Source organism: Oncorhynchus mykiss, chromosome 7 (genome assembly GCF_057628025.1).
Source record: "Oncorhynchus mykiss isolate SJ-2025 chromosome 7, ASM5762802v1, whole genome shotgun sequence".
NCBI classification, from domain to species: domain Eukaryota; kingdom Metazoa; phylum Chordata; class Actinopteri; order Salmoniformes; family Salmonidae; genus Oncorhynchus; species Oncorhynchus mykiss.
In genome coordinates, this window is record NC_143028.1 from 85,327,473 (window position 1) to 85,348,376 (window position 20,904).

The 20,904-nt window shown below is 40.7% G+C and overlaps 1 protein-coding gene across 1 annotated transcript in view; it reads right to left on the reverse strand.

The window, feature by feature from the left end:
- Positions 1-20,904, reverse strand: part of cfap92 (cilia and flagella associated protein 92 (putative)) — a 111,632-nt gene that overhangs the window by 50,700 nt on the left and 40,028 nt on the right. Inside the window, exons 6-9 of the mRNA XM_036984381.2 lie at positions 17,278-17,412; positions 16,543-16,633; positions 16,184-16,350; positions 15,923-16,075 (exon numbers count right to left, since the gene is read on the reverse strand). Of these exons, the coding sequence (XP_036840276.2) occupies positions 15,923-16,075; positions 16,184-16,350; positions 16,543-16,633; positions 17,278-17,412 (546 nt within the window). The remainder of the gene's footprint in view (positions 1-15,922; positions 16,076-16,183; positions 16,351-16,542; positions 16,634-17,277; positions 17,413-20,904) is intronic.

Consider the following 20,904-nt stretch of genomic DNA (forward strand, 5'->3'; position numbering starts at 1 on the left):
TCCCATTTCCCTTCCATTCTATTCCATTTCCCTTCCATTCTATTCCATTTCCCTTCCAATGTATCCCATTTCCCTTCCATTCTATTCCATTTCCCTTCCAATCTATCCCATTTCCCTTCCATTCTATTCCATTTCCTTTCCAAACTATCCCATTTCCCTTCCAACCTATCCCATTTCCCTTCCAACCTATCCCATTTCCCTTCCAATCTATCCCATTTCCCTTCCAACCTATCCCATTTCACTTCCAACCTATCCCATTTCCCTTCCAACCTATCCTATTTCCCTTCCAACCTATCCTATTTCCCTTCCAACCTATCCTATTTCCCTTCCAACCTATCCTATTTCCCTTCCATTCTAACCCATTTCCCTTCCAACCTATCCTATTTCCCTTCCAACCTATCCTATTTCCCTTCCATTCTAACCCATTTCCCTTTCCTTCCATTCCATTTCCATTTCCTTCCATTCTATCCTGTTTCCATTTCCTTGCGTTCTAACTCAGTCCCGTTTCTTCCAGTCAATCCCATTTCCCTTTCCGACCATTTTATCCCATTTCAGTGGGAAATGCTGTTACGCCATTCTCATGGCGTTCACATTTCTTTCCATTTATCCCATTTCCCATTCATTTCATGCCATTCCATCCCATTTATTTTGATTTCATTCACTCCCATTTCCCTTTCCTTCCATTTGATCCCATTCCCCTATCCTTCCATTCCATTCCTCTCTATCCCATTTACCTGTCCTTCTATTCTATCCCATTTTATTTTCCGTCCATTTCCTTCCATTTCCGCTTCATTAAAACCTCTTCAGGCTAGGGGGAACTATTTTCACATCCGGATGAAAAGCGTGCCCAAAGTAAACTCCCTGCTACTCAGGCCCAGAAGCTAGGATATTTATATAATGGTATATTTGGATAGAAAATACTCTAAAGTTTCTAAAACTGTTCAAATTATGTCTGTGAGTATAACAGAACTTATTTGGCAGGCGAAACTCCGAGGACAAACCATCCAGGATTTTTTTTTTTTGAGGTGACTGTGTTTTCAATTTGTTTTCTATGGGAATCGACATTTCTGAGGCATCTGGTTGCAGTTCCTATGGCTTCCACTAGATGTCAACAGTCTTTAGAAATTGGTTGATGTTTTTCTTTTGAATAATGAAGAAGTAGCCCTTTCGTTTCTGGGTGTCGAGCCAAGTGGACTGTTTTGTTTGGGGCACACGACCTGGGGCTCGCTCCACTTTCATTTTATCCGCTATTGAACACAGAATATTTCGTCTTAAATTTGATTGATTATTTACGTTTTAAAATACCTAAAGTTGGATTAGTAAAGTTGTTTGAAATGTTTGGACCAAGTTTACAGGTAACTTTTTAGATAATTTGTAGTCATGTTGGGCGAGTTGGAACTGGTGTTTTTCTGAATCAAATGCGACAAATAAAATGGACATGTACTGGCACCCCCTGTATATAGCCTCCACACTGACTCTGTACCGGTACATTCCCTTTGCTTCCATCCTATACCGTTTCCTTTTTCTGTCCATTCCATTCAATCCCATTTCCCTTTCCTTCCATTTCATTCTATACCATTTCCCATTAATTCTATTCTATCCCATTTCCCTTCTTTCCATTTAATTATATTCCATTTCCCTTTCATTCCATGCCATTCTACTCCATTTCCATTTCCTACCATTCTATCCCATTTTCCTTTCCTTTCCTTCCATTCAATCTCATTTACCTGTCCTTTCCATTTTATACGATTTCCATTTCCTTCCATTCCATTTCCTTCAATTCTATCCCATTCCCTTTGGTTTGTTTCTGTCAGATTTCCCTTTCTATACATTATACCCATTATATTCCTTTCAATTTCACTTGTCTTCCTTTCTACCCCATTTTCCATTTCCTTCCATTTCCCTTTCCTTCCATTCTATTACATCCCATTTCCCTTTCCTTCCATTCTATTCTACCCCATTTCCCTTTCCTTCCATTCTATTCTATCCCATTTCCCTTTCCTTCCATTCTATTCTACCCCATTTCCCTTTCCTTCCATTCTATTCTATCCCATTTCCCTTTCCTTCCATTCTATTACATCCCATTTCCCTTTCCTTCCATTCTATTCTACCCCATTTCCCTTTCCTTCCATTCTATTCTATCCCATTTCCCTTTCCTTCCATTCTATTCAACCCCATTTCCCTTTCCTTCCATTCTATTACATCCCATTTCATCTTCCTTCCATTCTATTCTACCCCATTTCCCTTTCCTTCCATTCTATTCTATCCCATTTCCCTTTCCTTCCATTCTATTCTACCCCATTTCCCTTTCCTTCCATTCTTTACATCCAATTTCATCTTCCTTCCATTCTATTCTACCCCATTTCCCTTTCATTCCAATCTATTCTACCCCATTTCCCTTTCCTTCCATTCTATTCTACCCCATTTCCCTTTCCTTCCATTCTATTCTACCCCATTTCCCTTTCCTTCCATTCCCTTCTACCCCATTTCCCTTTCCTTCCATTCTATTCTACCCCATTTCCCTTTCCTTCCATTTTATTCTACCCCATTTCCCTTTCCTTCCATTCTATTCTACCCCATTTCCCTTTACTTTCATTCTATTCTACCCCATTTCCCTTTCCTTCCATTCTATTCTACCCCATTTCCCTTTCCTTCCATTCTATTCTACCCCATTTCCCTTTACTTTCATTCTATTCTACCCCATTTCCCTTTCCTTCCATTCTATTCTATCCCATTTCCCTTTCCTTCGATCCCATTCTATCGCATTTCCATTTACTTCCATTATATACCCTTTCCCCTTTCTTCCATTCCATTCATTCCCATTTACCTTTTCTTCCATTCCATTCATTCCCATTCCCTTTCATTCTATTCAATTTCACTGTCCTTACATTGTGCCCAATTACCATTTCATTCCATTCCAATCTATCTAATTTCCCTGTTATTCTATCCCATTTACCTTTTATTCCATTCCATTCCATTTACCTTTTCTTCCATTCCATTCATTCCCATTTACCTTTTATTCCATTCCATTCCATTCCATTTACCTTTTCTTCCATTCCATTCATTCCCATTTACCTTTTATTCCATTCCATTCCATTCCATTTACCTTTTCTTCCATTCCATTCATTCCCATTTACCTTTTATTCCATTCCATTTACCTTTTCTTCCATTTCATTCATTCCCATTGACCTTTTCTTCCATTCCATTCATTCCCATTCCCTTTCATTCTATTCAATTTCACTGTCCTTACATTGTGCCCAATTACCATTTCCTTCCATTCCAATCTCTCATTTCCCTGTTATTCTATCCCATTTCCCTTTCTTTTCATTTCCCCCAATCCCATTTGACACTCCCTCCATTCCTTTCCATTTCCATTTTCTTCCATTCTATCCAAATTCCCTTTCCTTACATTATTTTCAATAGGATTTCCCTATTGTTCCTTTCTGTTAGATTACCCCTTCCCTCCATTCTATCACATTTCCCTTTCCTTCCATTCAATCCCATTGTTTCACTTTCCTTTTATTCCATTCTATCACATATCCTGTTCCTTCCTTTTCATACTCTCCCATTTCCATGTCCTTCCATTCCACTCCATTTCCTTCCCATTTATCTTTCCTTCCAATCTATCCCATTTCCTTCCATACTACCCCATGTCCATGTCCTTCCATTCCACTCCATTTCCTTCCCATTTCTCTTTCCTTCCAATCTATCCCTTTTCCTTCCATACTATCCCATTTCCATGTCCTTCCATTCCACTCCATTTCCTTCCCATTTCTCTTTCCTTCCAATCTATCCCATTTCCTTCCATACTATCCCATTTCCATGTCCTTCCATTCCACTCCATTTCCTTCCCATTTCTATTTCCTTCCAATCTATCCCATTTCCTTCCATACTATCCTATTTCCATGTCCTTCCATTCCACTCCATTTCCTTAGTATCAAAAGGAAGGACATGGAAATGGGATAGTGTCAAAAGGAAGGACATGGAAATGGGATAGTATCAAAAGGAAGGACAACAAAATGGGATAGTATCAAAAGGAAGGACAGGGAAATGGGATAGTATCAAAAGGAAGGACATGGAAATGGGATAGTATCAAAAGGAAGGACATGGAAATGGGATAGTATCAAAAGGAAGGACATGGAAATGGGATAGTATCAAAAGGAAGGACGTGGAAATGGGATAGTATCAAAAGGAAGGACAGGGAATTGGGATCGAATGGGGTTAAAGGGAAATGGGATAGTTTCAAAAGGAAGGACATGGAAATGGGATAGTATCAAAAGGAAGAACAGGGAAATGGGATAGTATCAAAAGGAAGGACATGGAAATGGGATAGTATCAAAAGGAAGCACAGGGAAATTGGTTAGTATCAAACGGAAGGACATGGAAATGGGATAGTATCAAAAGGAAGGACATGGAAATGGGATAGTATCAAAAGGAAGGACGTGGACGTTCCATGTCCTTCCTTTTGATACTATCCCATTTCCATGTTCTTCCTTTTGATACTATCCCATTTCCCTTTCCCCCCCATTTCCATGTCCTTCCTTTTGATACTATCCAATTTCCCTGTGTTTCCTTTTGATACTATCCCATTTCCATGTTCTTCCTTTTGATACTATCCGATTTCCTTCCTTTTGATACGATCCCATTTCCCTTTCCCACCCATTTCCACGTCCTTCCTTTTGATACTATCCCATTTCCATGTCCTTCCTTTTGATACTATCCAATTTCCATGTCCTTCCTTTTGATACTAACCAATTTCCCTGTGCTTCCTTTTGATACTATCCCATTTGCATGTCCTTCCTTTTGATACTATCCCATTTCCCTGTCCTTCCTTTTGATACTATCCCATTCCCTGTCCTTCCTTTTGATACTATCCCATTTCCATGTCCTTCCTTTTGATTCTATCCCTTTTACACGTCCTTCCTTTTGATACTATCCCATTTCCATGTCCTTCCTTTTGATACTATCCCATTTCCTTCCTTTTGATACGATCACATTTCCCTTTACCCCCATTTCCACGTCCTTCCTTTTGATACTATCCCATTTCCATGTCCTTCCTTTTGATACTATCCCATTTCCATGTCCTTCCTTTTGATACTAACCCATTTCCCTGTCCTTCTTTTTGATACTATCCCATCTCCATGTCCTTCCTTTTGATACTATCCCATTTCCATGTCCTTCCTTTTGATACTATCCCATTTCCATGTCCTTCCTTTTGATACTAACCAATTTCCCTGTGCTTCCTTTTGATACTATCCCATTTCCATGTCCTTCCTTTTGATACTATCCCATTTCCCTGTCCTTCCTTTTGATACTATCCCATTTCCCTGTGTTTCCTTTTGATACTATCCCATTTCCATGTCCTTCCTTTTGATACTATCCCATTTCCATGTCCTTCCATTTCATTCTATCCCATTTCCCTGTCCTTCCTTTTGATACTATCCCATTTCCCTGTCCTTCCTTTTGATACTATCCCATTTCAATGTCCTTCCATTTGATACTATCCCATGTCCATGTCCTTCCTTTTGATACTATCCCATTTCCATGTGCTTCCTTTTGATACTATCCCATTTCCCTGTCCTTCCTTTTGATACTATCGCATTTCCATGTCCTTCCTTTTGATACTATCCCATTTCCATGTCCTTCCTTTTGATACTATCCCATTTCCCTGTCCTTCCTTTTGATACTATCCCATTTCCATGTTCTTCCTTTTGATACTATCCCATTTCCCTTTCCCCCACATTTCCATGTCCTTCCTTTTGATACTATCCCATTTCCATGTCCTTCCTTTTGATACTATCCCATTTCCCTGTCCTTCCTTTTGATACTATCCCATTTCCATGTCCTTCCTTTTGATACTATCCCATTTCCCTGTCCTTCCTTTTGATACTATCCCATTTCCATGTTCTTCCTTTTGATACTATCCCATTTCCCTTTCCCCCACATTTCCATGTCCTTCCTTTTGATACTATCCCATTTCCATGTCCTTCCTTTTGATACTATCCCATTTCCCTGTCCTTCCTTTTGATACTATCCCTTTTACACGTCCTTCCTTTTGATACTATCCCATTTCCATGTCCTTCCTTTTGATACTATCCCATTTCCTTCCTTTTGATACGATAACATTTCCCTTTACCCCCCATTTCCACGTCCTTCCTTTTGATACTATCCCATTTCCATGTCCTTCCTTTTGATACTATCCCATTTCCATGTCCTTCCTTTTGATACTAACCCATTTCCCTGTCCTTCTTTTTGATACTATCCCATCTCCATGTCCTTTCTTTTGATACTATCCCATTTCCCTGTCCTTCCTTTTGATACTATCCCATTTCCATGTCCTTCCTTTTGATACTATCCAATTTCCCTGTGTTTCCTTTTGATACGATCCCATTTCCCTTTCCCACCCATTTCCATGTTCTTCCTTTTGATACTATCCGATTTCCTTCCTTTTGATACGATCCCATTTCCCTTTCCCACCCATTTCCACGTCCTTCCTTTTGATACTATCCCATTTCCATGTCCTTCCTTTTGATACTATCCCATTTCCATGTCCTTCCTTTTGATACTAACCAATTTCCCTGTGCTTCCTTTTGATACTATCCCATTTCCATGTCCTTCCTTTTGATACTATCCCATTTCCCTGTCCTTCCTTTTGATACTATCCCATTTCCCTGTGTTTCCTTTAGATACTATCCCATTTCCATGTCCTTCCTTTTGATTCTATCCCTTTTACACGTCCTTCCTTTTGATAATATCCCATTTCCATGTCCTTCCTTTTGATACTATCCCATTTCCATGTCCTTCCTTTTGATACTATCCCATTTCCCTGTGTTTCCTTTTGATACTATCCCATTTCCATGTCCTTCCTTTTGATTCTATCCCTTTTACACGTCCTTCCTTTTGATAATATCCCATTTCCATGTCCTTCCTTTTGATACTATCCCTTTTCCACTTCCTTCCTTTTGATACTATCCCTATTCCATGTCCTTCCTTTTGGTACTATCCCATTTCCTTCCTTTTGATACGATCCCATTTCCCTTTCCCCCCCATTTCCACGTCCTTCCTTTTGATACTAACCAATTTCCCTGTGCTTCCTTTTGATACTATCCCATTTCCATGTCCTTCCTTTTGATACTATCCCATTTCCCTGTTCTTCCTTTTGATACTATCCCATTTCCATGTCCTTCCTTTTGAAACTATCCCATTTCCCTTTAACCCCATTCGATCCCAATTCCCTGTCCTTCCTTTTGATACTATCCCATTTCCACGTCCTTCCTTTTGATACTATCCCATTTCCATGTCCTTCCTTTTGATACTATCCCATTTCCATGTCCTTCCTTTTGATACTATCCCATTTCCATGTCCTTCCTTTTGATACTATCCCATTTCCCTGTCCTTCCTTTTGATACTATCCCATTTTGTTGTCCTTCCTTTTGATACTATCCCATTTCCATGTCCTTCCTTTTGACACTATCCCATTTCCATGTCCTTCCTTTTGATACTATCCCATTTCCATGTCCTTCCTTTTGATACTATCGCATTTCCCTGTGTTTCCTTTTGATACTATCCCATTTCCCTGTCCTTCCTTTTGATACTATCCCATTTCCATGTCCTTCCTTTTGATACTATCCCATTTCCATGTCATTCCTTTTGATACTATCCCATTTCCATGTCCTTCCTTTTGATACTATCCCATTTCCCTGTCCTTTCTTTTGATACTATCCCATTTCGTTGTCCTTCCTTTTGATACTATCCCATTTCCATGTCCTTCCTTTTGATACTATCCCATTTCCATGTCCTTCCTTTTGATACTATCCCATTTCCATGTCCTTCCTTTTGATACTATCCCATTTCCCTGTGTTTCCTTTTGATACTATCCCATTTGCCTGTCCTTCCTTTTGATACTATCCCATTTCCCTCCCCCCTCCATTTCCACGTCCTTCCTTTTGATACTATCCCATTTCCACGTCCTTCCTTTTGATACTATCCCATTTCCCTTTCCCCCCATTCGATCCCATTTCCCTGTCCTTCCTTTTGATACTATCCCATTTCCACGTCCTTCCTTTTGATACTATCCCATTTCCATGTCCTTCCTTTTGATACTATCCCATTTCCCTGTCATTCCTTTTGATACTATCCCATTCCCTGTCCTTCCTTTTGATACTATCCCATTTCCATGTCCTTCCTTTTGATTCTATCCCTTTTACACGTCCTTCCTTTAGATACTATCCCATTTCCATGTCCTTCCTTTTGATACTATCCCATTTCCCTGTCCTTCCTTTTGATACTATCCCATTTCGTTGTCCTTCCTTTTGATACTATCCCATTTCCATGTCCTTCCTTTTGATACTATCCCATTTCCATGTCCTTCCTTTTGATACTATCCCATTTCCATGTCCTTCCTTTTGATACTATCCCATTTCCCTGTGTTTCCTTTTGATACTATCCCATTTGCCTGTCCTTCCTTTTGATACTATCCCATTTCCCTCCCCCCTCCATTTCCACGTCCTTCCTTTTGATACTATCCCATTTCCACGTCCTTCCTTTTGATACTATCCCATTTCCCTTCCCCCCCATTCGATCCCATTTCCCTGTCCTTCCTTTTGATACTATCCCATTTCCACGTCCTTCCTTTTGATACTATCCAATTTCAATGTCCTTCCTTTTGATACTATCCCATTTCCATGTCCTTCCTTTTGATACTATCCCATTTCCATGTTCTTCCTTTTGATACTATCCCATTTCCCTTTCCCCCCCATTTCCATGTCCTTCCTTTTGATACTATCCAATTTCCCTGTGTTTCCTTTTGATACTATCCCATTTCCATGTCCTTCCTTTTGATACTATCCGATTTCCTTCCTTTTGATACGATCCCATTTCCCTTTCCCACCCATTTCCACGTCCTTCCTTTTGATACTATCCCATTTCCATGTCCTTCCTTTTGATACTATCCCATTTCCATGTCCTTCCTTTTGATACTAACCAATTTCCCTGTGCTTCCTTTTGATACTATCCCATTTCCATGTCCTTCCTTTTGATACTATCCCATTTCCCTGTCCTTCCTTTTGATACTATCCCATTTCGTTGTCCTTCCTTTTGATACTATCCCATTTCCATGTCCTTCCTTTTGATACTATCCCATTTCCATGTCCTTCCTTTTGATACTATCCCATTTCCATGTCCTTCCTTTTGATACTATCCCATTTCCCTGTGTTTCCTTTTGATACTATCCCATTTGCCTGTCCTTCCTTTTGATACTATCCCATTTCCCTCCCCCCTCCATTTCCACGTCCTTCCTTTTGATACTATCCCATTTCCACGTCCTTCCTTTTGATACTATCCCATTTCCCTTCCCCCCCATTCGATCCCATTTCCCTGTCCTTCCTTTTGATACTATCCCATTTCCACGTCCTTCCTTTTGATACTATCCAATTTCAATGTCCTTCCTTTTGATACTATCCCATTTCCATGTCCTTCCTTTTGATACTATCCCATTTCCATGTTCTTCCTTTTGATACTATCCCATTTCCCTTTCCCCCCCATTTCCATGTCCTTCCTTTTGATACTATCCAATTTCCCTGTGTTTCCTTTTGATACTATCCCATTTCCATGTCCTTCCTTTTGATACTATCCGATTTCCTTCCTTTTGATACGATCCCATTTCCCTTTCCCACCCATTTCCACGTCCTTCCTTTTGATACTATCCCATTTCCATGTCCTTCCTTTTGATACTATCCCATTTCCATGTCCTTCCTTTTGATACTAACCAATTTCCCTGTGCTTCCTTTTGATACTATCCCATTTCCATGTCCTTCCTTTTGATACTATCCCATTTCCCTGTCCTTCCTTTTGATACTATCCCATTCCCTGTCCTTCCTTTTGATACTATCCCATTTCCATGTCCTTCCTTTTGATTCTATCCCTTTTACACGTCCTTCCTTTTGATACTATCCCATTTCCATGTCCTTCCTTTTGATACTATCCCATTTCCTTCCTTTTGATACGATCACATTTCCCTTTACCCCCATTTCCACGTCCTTCCTTTTGATACTATCCCATTTCCATGTCCTTCCTTTTGATACTATCCCATTTCCATGTCCTTCCTTTTGATACTAACCCATTTCCTTGTCCTTCTTTTTGATACTATCCCATCTCCATGTCCTTCCTTTTGATACTATCCCATTTCCATGTCCTTCCTTTTGATACTATCCCATTTCCATGTCCTTCCTTTTGATACTAACCAATTTCCCTGTGCTTCCTTTTGATACTATCCCATTTCCATGTCCTTCCTTTTGATACTATCCCATTTCCCTGTCCTTCCTTTTGATACTATCCCATTTCCCTGTTTCCTTTTGATACTATCCCATTTCCATGTCCTTCCTTTTGATACTATCCCATTTCCCTGTCCTTCCTTTTGATACTATCCCATTTCAATGTCCTTTCATTTGATACTATCCCATGTCCATGTCCTTCCTTTTGATACTATCCCATTTCCATGTGCTTCCTTTTGATACTATCCCATTTCCCTGTCCTTCCTTTTGATACTATCGCATTTCCATGTCCTTCCTTTTGATACTATCCCATTTCCATGTCCTTCCTTTTGATACTATCCCATTTCCCTGTCCTTCCTTTTGATACTATCGCATTTCCATGTCCTTCCTTTTGATACTATCCCATTTCCATGTCCTTCCTTTTGATACTATCCAATTTCCCTGTCCTTCCTTTTGATACTAACCCATTTCCATGTCCTTCCTTTTGATAATATCCCATTTCCCTGTCCTTCCTTTTGATACTATCCCATTTCCATGTCCTTCCTTTTGATACTATCCCATTTCCCTGTCCTTCCTTTTGATACTATCCCATTTCCATGTCCTTCCTTTTGATACTATCCCATTTCCATGTCCTTCCTTTTGATACTATCCAATTTCCCTGTCCTTCCTTTTGATACTATCGCATTTCCATGTCCTTCCTTTTGATACTATCCCATTTCCATGTCCTTCCTTTTGATACTATCCCATTTCCCTGTCCTTCCTTTTGATACTAACCCATTTCCATGTCCTTCCTTTTGATAATATCCCATTTCCCTGTCCTTCCTTTTGATACTATCCCATTTCCATGTCCTTCCTTTTGATACTATCCCATTTCCCTGTCCTTCCTTTTGATACTATCCCATTTCCATGTCCTTCCTTTTGATACTATCCCATTTCCATGTCCTTCCTTTTGATACTATCCAATTTCCCTGTGTTTCCTTTTGATACTATCCCATTTCCATGTTCTTCCTTTTGATACTATCCGATTTCCTTCCTTTTGATACGATCCCATTTCCCTTTCCCACCCATTTCCACGTCCTTCCTTTTGATACTATCCCTTTTACACGTCCTTCCTTTTGATACTATCCCATTTCCATGTCCTTCCTTTTGATACTATCCCATTTCCTTCCTTTTGATACGATAACATTTCCCTTTACCCCCCATTTCCACGTCCTTCTTTTTGATACTATCCCATCTCCATGTCCTTTCTTTTGATACTATCCCATTTCCCTGTCCTTCCTTTTGATACTATCCCATTTCCATGTCCTTCCTTTTGATACTATCCAATTTCCCTGTGTTTCCTTTTGATACTATCCCATTTCCTTCCTTTTGATACGATAACATTTCCCTTTACCCCCCATTTCCACGTCCTTCCTTTTGATACTATCCCATTTCCATGTCCTTCCTTTTGATACTATCCCATTTCCATGTCCTTCCTTTTGATACTAACCCATTTCCCTGTCCTTCTTTTTGATACTATCCCATCTCCATGTCCTTTCTTTTGATACTATCCCATTTCCCTGTCCTTCCTTTTGATACTATCCCATTTCCATGTCCTTCCTTTTGATACTATCCAATTTCCCTGTGTTTCCTTTTGATACTATCCCATTTCCATGTTCTTCCTTTTGATACTATCCGATTTCCTTCCTTTTGATACTATCCAATTTCCCTGTCCTTCCTTTTGATACTAACCCATTTCCATGTCCTTCCTTTTGATAATATCCCATTTCCCTGTCCTTCCTTTTGATACTATCCCATTTCCATGTCCTTCCTTTTGATACTATCCCATTTCCCTGTCCTTCCTTTTGATACTATCCCATTTCCATGTCCTTCCTTTTGATACTATCCCATTTCCATGTCCTTCCATTTGATACTATCCAATTTCCCTGTGTTTCCTTTTGATACTATCCCATTTCCATGTTCTTCCTTTTGATACTATCCGATTTCCTTCCTTTTGATACGATCCCATTTCCCTTTCCCACCCATTTCCACGTCCTTCCTTTTGATACTATCCCTTTTACACGTACTTCCTTTTGATACTATCCCATTTCCATGTCCTTCCTTTTGATACTATCCCATTTCCTTCCTTTTGATACGATAACATTTCCCTTTACCCCCCATTTCCACGTCCTTCCTTTTGACACTATCCCATTTCCATGTCCTTCCTTTTGATACTATCCCATTTCCATGTCCTTCCTTTTGATACTAACCCATTTCCCTGTCCTTCTTTTTGATACTATCCCATCTCCATGTCCTTTCTTTTGATACTATCCCATTTCCCTGTCCTTCCTTTTGATACTATCCCATTTCCATGTCCTTCCTTTTGATACTATCCAATTTCCCTGTGTTTCCTTTTGATACTATCCCATTTCCATGTTCTTCCTTTTGATACTATCCGATTTCCTTCCTTTTGATACGATCCCATTTCCCTTTCCCACCCATTTCCACGTCCTTCCTTTTGATACTATCCCATTTCCATGTCCTTCCTTTTGATACTAACCAATTTCCCTGTGCTTCCTTTTGATACTATCCCATTTCCATGTCCTTCCTTTTGATACTATCCCATTTCCCTGTCCTTCCTTTTGATACTATCCCATTTCCCTGTGTTTCCTTTTGATACTATCCCATTTCCATGTCCTTCCTTTTGATTCTATTCCTTTTACACGTCCTTCCTTTTGATAATATCCCATTTCCATGTCCTTCCTTTTGATACTATCCCATTTCCATGTCCTTCCTTTTGATACTATCCCATTTCCCTGTGTTTCCTTTTGATACTATCCCATTTCCATGTCCTTCCTTTTGATTCTATCCCTTTTACACGTCCTTCCTTTTGATAATATCCCATTTCCATGTCTTTCCTTTTGATACTATCCCTTTTCCACTTCCTTCCTTTTGATACTATCCCTATTCCATGTCCTTCCTTTTGGTACTATCCCATTTCCTTCCTTTTGATACGATCCCATTTCCCTTTCCCCCCCATTTCCACGTCCTTCCTTTTGATACTATCCCATTTCCCTGTCCTTCCTTTTGATACTATCCCATTTCCATGTCCTTCCTTTTGATACTAACCCATTTCCCTGTCCTTCCTTTTGATAATATCCCATTTCCATGTCCTTCCTTTTGATACTATCCCATTTCCCTATCCTTCCTTTTGATACTATCCCATTTCCCTTTCCCCCATTCGATCCCAATTCCCTGTTCTTCCTTTTGATACTATCCCATTTCCACGTCCTTCCTTTTGATACTATCCCATTTCCCTTTCCCCCATTCGATCCCAATTCCCTGTTCTTCCTTTTGATACTATCCCATTTCCACGTCCTTCCTTTTGATACTACCCCATTTCCCTTTCCCCCCATTCGATCCCAATTCCCTGTTCTTCCTTTTGATACTATCCCATTTCCATGTCCTTCCTTTTGATACTATCCCATTTCCCTGTCCTTCCTTTTGATACTATCCAATTTCCCTTTCCCCCCATTCAATCCCAATTCCCTGTTCTTCCTTTTGATACTATCCCATTTTCCTGTCCTTCCTTTTGATACTATCCCATTTCCACGTCCTTCCTTTTGATACTATCCCATTTCCATGTCCTTCCTTTTGATACTATCCCATTTCCCTGCTCTTCCTTTTGATACTATCCTAATTCCCTGTTCTTCCTTTTGATACTATCCCATTTCCCTGTTCTTCCTTTTGATACTATCCCAATTCCCTGTTCTTCCTTTTGATACTATCCCATTTCCCTGTCCTTCCTTTTGATACTATCCCAATTCCCTGTTCTTCCTTTTCATACTATCCCATTTCCCTGTCTTTCCTTTTGATACTATCCCATTTCCACGTCCTTCCTTTTGATACTATCCCATTTCCCTGTCCTTCCTTTTGATACTATCCCAATTCCATGTTCTTCCTTTTGATACTATCCCATTTCCCTGTCCTTCCTTTTGATACTATCCCATTTCCACGTCCTTCCTTTTGATACTATCCCATTTCCCTGTCCTTCCTTTTGATACTATCCCAATTCCCAGTTCTTCCTTTTGATACTATCCCATTTCCATCTCCTTCCTTTTGATACTATCCCATTTCCATGTCCTTCCTTTTGATACTATCCCATTTCCATCTCCTTCCTTTTGATACTATCCCATTTCCACGTCCTTCCTTTTGATACCATCCTATTTCCCTTTCCCCCCCATTTCCATGTCCTTCCTTTTGATACTATCCCATTTCCACGTCCTTCCTTTTGATACTATCCCATTTCCCTGTCCTTCCTTTTGATACTATCCCATTTCCATGTCCTTCCTTTTGATACTAACCCATTTCCCTGTCCTTCCTTTTGATAATATCCCATTTCCATGTCCTTCCTTTTGATACTATCCCATTTCCCTATCCTTCCTTTTGATACTATCCCATTTCCCTTTCCCCCCATTCGATCCCAATTCCCTGTTCTTCCTTTTGATACTATCCCATTTCCACGTCCTTCCTTTTGATACTATCCCATTTCCCTTTCCCCCATTCGATCCCAATTCCCTGTTCTTCCTTTTGATACTATCCCATTTCCACGTCCTTCCTTTTGATACTACCCCATTTCCCTTTCCCCCCATTCGATCCCAATTCCCTGTTCTTCCTTTTGATACTATCCCATTTCCATGTCCTTCCTTTTGATACTATCCCATTTCCTTGTCCTTCCTTTTGATACTATCCAATTTCCCTTTCCCCCCATTCAATCCCAATTCCCTGTTCTTCCTTTTGATACTATCCCATTTTCCTGTCCTTCCTTTTGATACTATCCCATTTCCACGTCCTTCCTTTTGATACTATCCCATTTCCATGTCCTTCCTTTTGATACTATCCCATTTCCCTGCTCTTCCTTTTGATACTATCCTAATTCCCTGTTCTTCCTTTTGATACTATCCCATTTCCCTGTTCTTCCTTTTGATACTATCCCAATTCCCTGTTCTTCCTTTTGATACTATCCCATTTCCCTGTCCTTCCTTTTGATACTATCCCAATTCCCTGTTCTTCCTTTTGATACTATCCCATTTCCCTGTCTTTCCTTTTGATACTATCCCATTTCCACGTCCTTCCTTTTGATACTATCCCATTTCCCTGTCCTTCCTTTTGATACTATCCCAATTCCCTGTTCTTCCTTTTGATACTATCCCATTTCCATCTCCTTCCTTTTGATACTATCCCATTTCCATGTCCTTCCTTTTGATACTATCCCATTTCCATCTCCTTCCTTTTGATACTATCCCATTTCCACGTCCTTCCTTTTGATACCATCCTATTTCCCTTTCCCCCCCATTTCCATGTCCTTCCTTTTGATACTATCCCATTTCCACGTCCTTCCTTTTGATACTATCCCATTTCCATGTCCTTCCTTTTGATACTATCCCAATTTCCCTTTCCTTCCATTCCCTTCCAATTCCCTTTCCTTCCATTCCCTCCCATTTCCCTGTCCTTCCATTCCCTCCCATTTTCCTGTCCTTCCATTCTATTCTTTCCCATTTATTTTCCCCTTTCTTTCCATTACATTCTATCCCATTTCTATTTCCATCCCATTCCATTTGATCAATTTATTTGCATTCTATTCTATTCCATCCCAGTCTCTCCTATCTCACCTGCCAGGAGGTATATGTAGCTGAGTTCTAGTGATGCCACTCCGTTCCTCCTGATGTGCTCAATGTGAGAAGCAGTCTCCAGGGTCGACTTGACGAGAGCCTTCTTCCTAGGCACCACCAACTTGTCCTTCACTGAACCAGCCTTCATAGGAGCTGAGGTGAGAGAAACACATTACTTTATACTGTATGTGTCAGCTGATATTGACAGGATTTCTATAGAAATAAACAAGTTCAAACAGCGCCTCCAGACCAGTCACGTACGAATGGTTGTCTTGCTGGTTTCTTTTACGGCTTTGGAAGACTGGTCCAGGGCTGATTTCTTCTGGGCTGGTTTTGATGAAGCGGAATCCTTCTCTTTCTCCTGTTCCACTGGGCCATCAGGTTTGGCACTCTTTGAGTCAACTGACTGCAGGTCCTGTTCCCCTGATCTAAAACATCACAGAATAATGGGAAAGTTTGTCAAGCTTGGCATGGAATATTGGTGTGTGTGTGTGTGTGTGTGTGTGTGTGTGTGTGTGTGTGTGTGTGTGTGTGTGTGTGTGTGTGTGTGTGTGTGTGTGTGTGGTGTGTGTGTGGTGTGTGTGTGTGTGTGTGTGTGTGTGTGTGTGTGAGTGCGTGACCTGGCTCCACATTGTTCTGTGTCTGAGACCAGCGATCCTGTGTTGAGGGCAGCTGAGGAGGAGACCTCTGTGGTGGATGCCTTGGGCTCAACTGGTGGGTAATGTTAACATCATGTTACACTGTAGGCTATGGCTCAACTGGTAGATAATGTTAACATCATGTTACACTGTAGGCTATGGCTCAACTGGTAGGTAATGTTAACATCATGTTACACTGTAGGCTATGGCTCAACTGGTAGGTAATGTTAACATCATGTTACACTGTAGGCTATGGCTCAACTGGTAGGTAATGTTAACATCATGTTACACTGTAGGCTATGGCTCAACTGGTAGGTAATGTTAACATCATGTTACACTGTAGGCTATGGCTCAACTGGTAGGTAATGTTAACATCATGTTACACTGTAGGCTATGGCTCAACTGGTAGGTAATGTTAACATCATGTTACACTGTAGGCTATGACTCAACTGGTAGATAATGTTAACATCATGTTACACTGTAGGCTATGGCTCAACTGGTAGATAATGTTAACATCATGTTACACTGTAGGCTATGGCTCAACTGGTAGGTAATATTAACATCATGTTACACTGTAGGCTATGGCTCAACTGGTAGGTAATGTTAACATCATGTTACACTGTAGGCTATGGCTCAACTGGTAGGTAATGTTAACATCATGTTACACTGTATGTATACCCTGTGTTCACGTTATGGATACTGATGAAAGTCCTGTACCTGTAACACAGTTGAGCTCAGAGAACCTCTTGCAGTCCGTGGACAAGGCATCTCCTCTCTTATTGGATGATCTGGTCCTGGGATTCTTCTTCTCAAACATTGTTCTCAACTTGTACACCATGCTCTTTATCCCACCTGAAAGCAAACATCATCTGAAATCGACTATTTGCTCAAATTCAGATTGTTATATTGTCCCAACGTGCAGTCTACCTCAGTCATTCTACCAGATTTTTGCTATCCTTCTCCCGTATAGCTGTTGTTTTGATTGTGTCTGAGGTGGAAGCTGTCAAATTCACAAGAGGCTCCCGGTGTTATACCCACCGCAAGCATTGCCATTGGCTGCATGGGGTCACATTAGTAGAAATACCATGCAGCTGTGTTTACAAATTCAAACACTGGAACATGTGGTGTAATCTAAACCTTGTTTAGACTGACAGAAATCCTCATTATTTATTTTAATGATCTTAAATGTGAGTGTCATGTCTTCCATAAAACATACTTTCTCATCGTGAACTTCTAGTGCGATTGGGAAGGGTGTGGGCAGCTTCGTGACAATGGGCCAATTTGTTTTGCATGGCCTAGTGCCCCGGATGGGTGGAAATGTTAAGAACCAATGGAATGGTCTAATATGTGCAAACTCCACGCCCACCCAGGACAATAGGCCATGCAAAATGAACCTGCACATGAGCAGCCGCTCACTGATTTGACAGCTCCAACTCAGTTACACCACTGATAAAAGAAGGAGCCAGATCTCTCACAGGATGTAACAATCTGAAGCATCTGTTTATAGAACTTCTGTTGATGAGACAAAGTCCACTGGTGGGAAGTGGGAAGAGAGGGAGCTAGAAGAAACCTGGCTGACAATCTGCTTTAATATTGTAGCATGGTTTGAGATCCATGCTGATTGTTAAAGTCACTTCTATCCATAGCTGTACTTGATTTAGCCACAACCGTACAAACCATCAAACCATCAGTATAAGGTGCCGCCGACAAACATGGCAGCTCTGCTTCTAGCTCTTAAGCAACTTTGCAGTATTCATTTTTGTGTGTGTTATTTCTTACATTATTAGCCCCAAAAGTTTTTTGGGTTATTACACACAGCCGGAAATAACTTTTGGATATCAGAGCGGCGGTAACTCACCAGAATTACGAACAGGAACACGTCTTTCCAGAATTGGATCCTTTGTTTGTATCCCCCAGGACAATTGAACTTATCCCAGAGGCTGCTCCAAAGCGTTGCCAGTGGAGAAGAGATATTCAGAATGGACCTCTAGTCCGAGGCATATACACCATCCAAAGCTTTCGAGTATATTACTTGCTAATGTTCAATCTCTGGACAATGAAGTAGACGAGCTCAGAGCGAGGATCTCCTTCCAGAAAGACACCAGGGACTGTAACATATTCTGGTTCATGGAATCATGGCTCTCTCGGAATATACTGTCCCCATCCATACAGCCAGCTGGGTTCTCAGTTCATCGCGCAGACAGGAATAAACAATTCTCCGTGAAGAAGAAAGGCCCTGCCTGTATACTTCATTATTAACTACTCATGGTGTGATTTGTGATAAAATACAGAATCTCAAATCCTTTTGTTTCCTCAACCTAGAATACCTCACAATCAAATGCAGACCGTATTACCTCTCAAGAGAATTCTCTTCGGTTATAGGCACAGCCATGTATATTCCCTCTCAAGCCGATACTATGACGGACCTCAAATTTCTACACTGGACTTCATGCAAACTGGAAACCACATATCCTTAGGTCACATTTATTGTAGATGGCGATTTTAACCTCTAGCGACGAGCAATCCCGTATCCGGGAGCGTAATCATAGCCTCAAGTGCATTATCATAACGCAACTTTTCCTATTCATGAAAATCGCAAATGAAATGAAATAAATATATTCAAACACAAGCTTAGCCTTTTGTCAACAACACTGTCATCTCAGATTTTCAAAATATGCGTTACAGCCAACGCTAGACAAGCATTTGTGTAAGTTTATCATGGCATAATGCTATGCTAGCTCTGCTGGCAGCAGGCAACATTTTCACAAAAATAAGAAAAGCAACCAAATTAAATAATTTACCTTTGAAGAACTTCAGATGCTTTCACTCAGGACAGTTAGATAGCAAATGTTCCTTTTTTCCAAAAATAACATTTTTGTAGGCGAAAAACGTCCCGTTTGTTTATCCTGCTTGGCTGAGAAATCGACCGAAAAAGACTTCAACTATAATGCCAAACTTTTTTCAAAATTAACTCCATAATATCGACAGAAACACGGCAAACGTTGTTTAGGATCCATCCTCAAGGTGTTTTTAAACATGTATTCGATAATATATCTGTCGAGGCAGTTGGTTTCTCATAAGAAACGATTGGAAAAATGGCTACCTCAGTATTTTACGCAAGGTTTTCTCCGGGAGACACCATGCGACCACTCGCCCTATATGGTCTCTTACAGCCATTCTCCAATGGAAATGCCTAAAAAGACGTCACAATGCTGTAGACACCTTGGGGAAAACGTGGAAAACGTAAGCTGACTCCTAGCTCCTTCACAGCCATTTAAGGAGTCATTGGCTTGAGGCGGTTTCAAAAAATGCGGCAGTTCCTGATTGGATTTTTATCTGGGTTTTGCCTGTAACATCAGTTCTGTGGCACTCACAGACAATATCTTTGCAGTTTTGGAAACGTCAGAGTGTTTTCTTTCCAAAGCTGTCAATTATATGCATAGTCGAGCATCTTTTCGTGACAAAATATCTTGTTTAAAACGGGAACGTTTTTCATCCAAAAATTAAAAGAGCGCCCGCCCTCTATATCCAACTAGTTAACAAAGCAAATTTAAGGAAAATGCTACCGAAGTTCTATCAACACATTAACTGTAGAGGAAAAACACTAGATCACTGCTACTCGTCTCTTTGAGATGCCTACAATGCCCTCCCTCGCTCTCCATTGGGCAATTCAGATATCGACTCCATTTTGCTCCTCCCTTACTATAGGCAGAAACTCAAGCAGGAAGTACCCGTGCTAAGGTATATTCAACGCCAGTCTGACCAATCAGAATCCATGCTTCAAGATTGTTTTGATCACATGGACTGGGATATGTGCCGGCTAGCTTCTGAGAATAACATTGACGCTTTCACTGACACGGTGACTGAGTTCATCAGGAAGTGTATAGGGGATGTTGTTCCCATGGTGACTATTAAAACCTACCCAAACCAGAAACCGTGGATAGATGGCAGCATTCGTAAAAAACTGAAAGCGCAAACCACCTCATTTAACCATACCAAGGTGACTGGGAATATGGTCAAATACAAACAGTGTAGTTATTCCCTCCGTAAGGCAGTCAAACAGTCAAAACGTCAGTATAGAGACAAATTAGAGTCGCAATTCAACGGCTCAGACACGAGACGTATGTGGCAGGGTCTACAGACAATCACGGATTAAAGGGAAAACAAGCCCCGTTGCGGACACCTATGTCTTGCTCCCAGACAAGCTAAACACCTTTGCACACTTTGAAGATAACTCAGCGCCACCGACGCAGCCCAATCCCAAAGAACTATGGGATGTGAGTAAGACATTTACGCGTGTTAACTCTCGCAAGGCTGAAGTGGCATCCCTAGACGCGTCCTCAG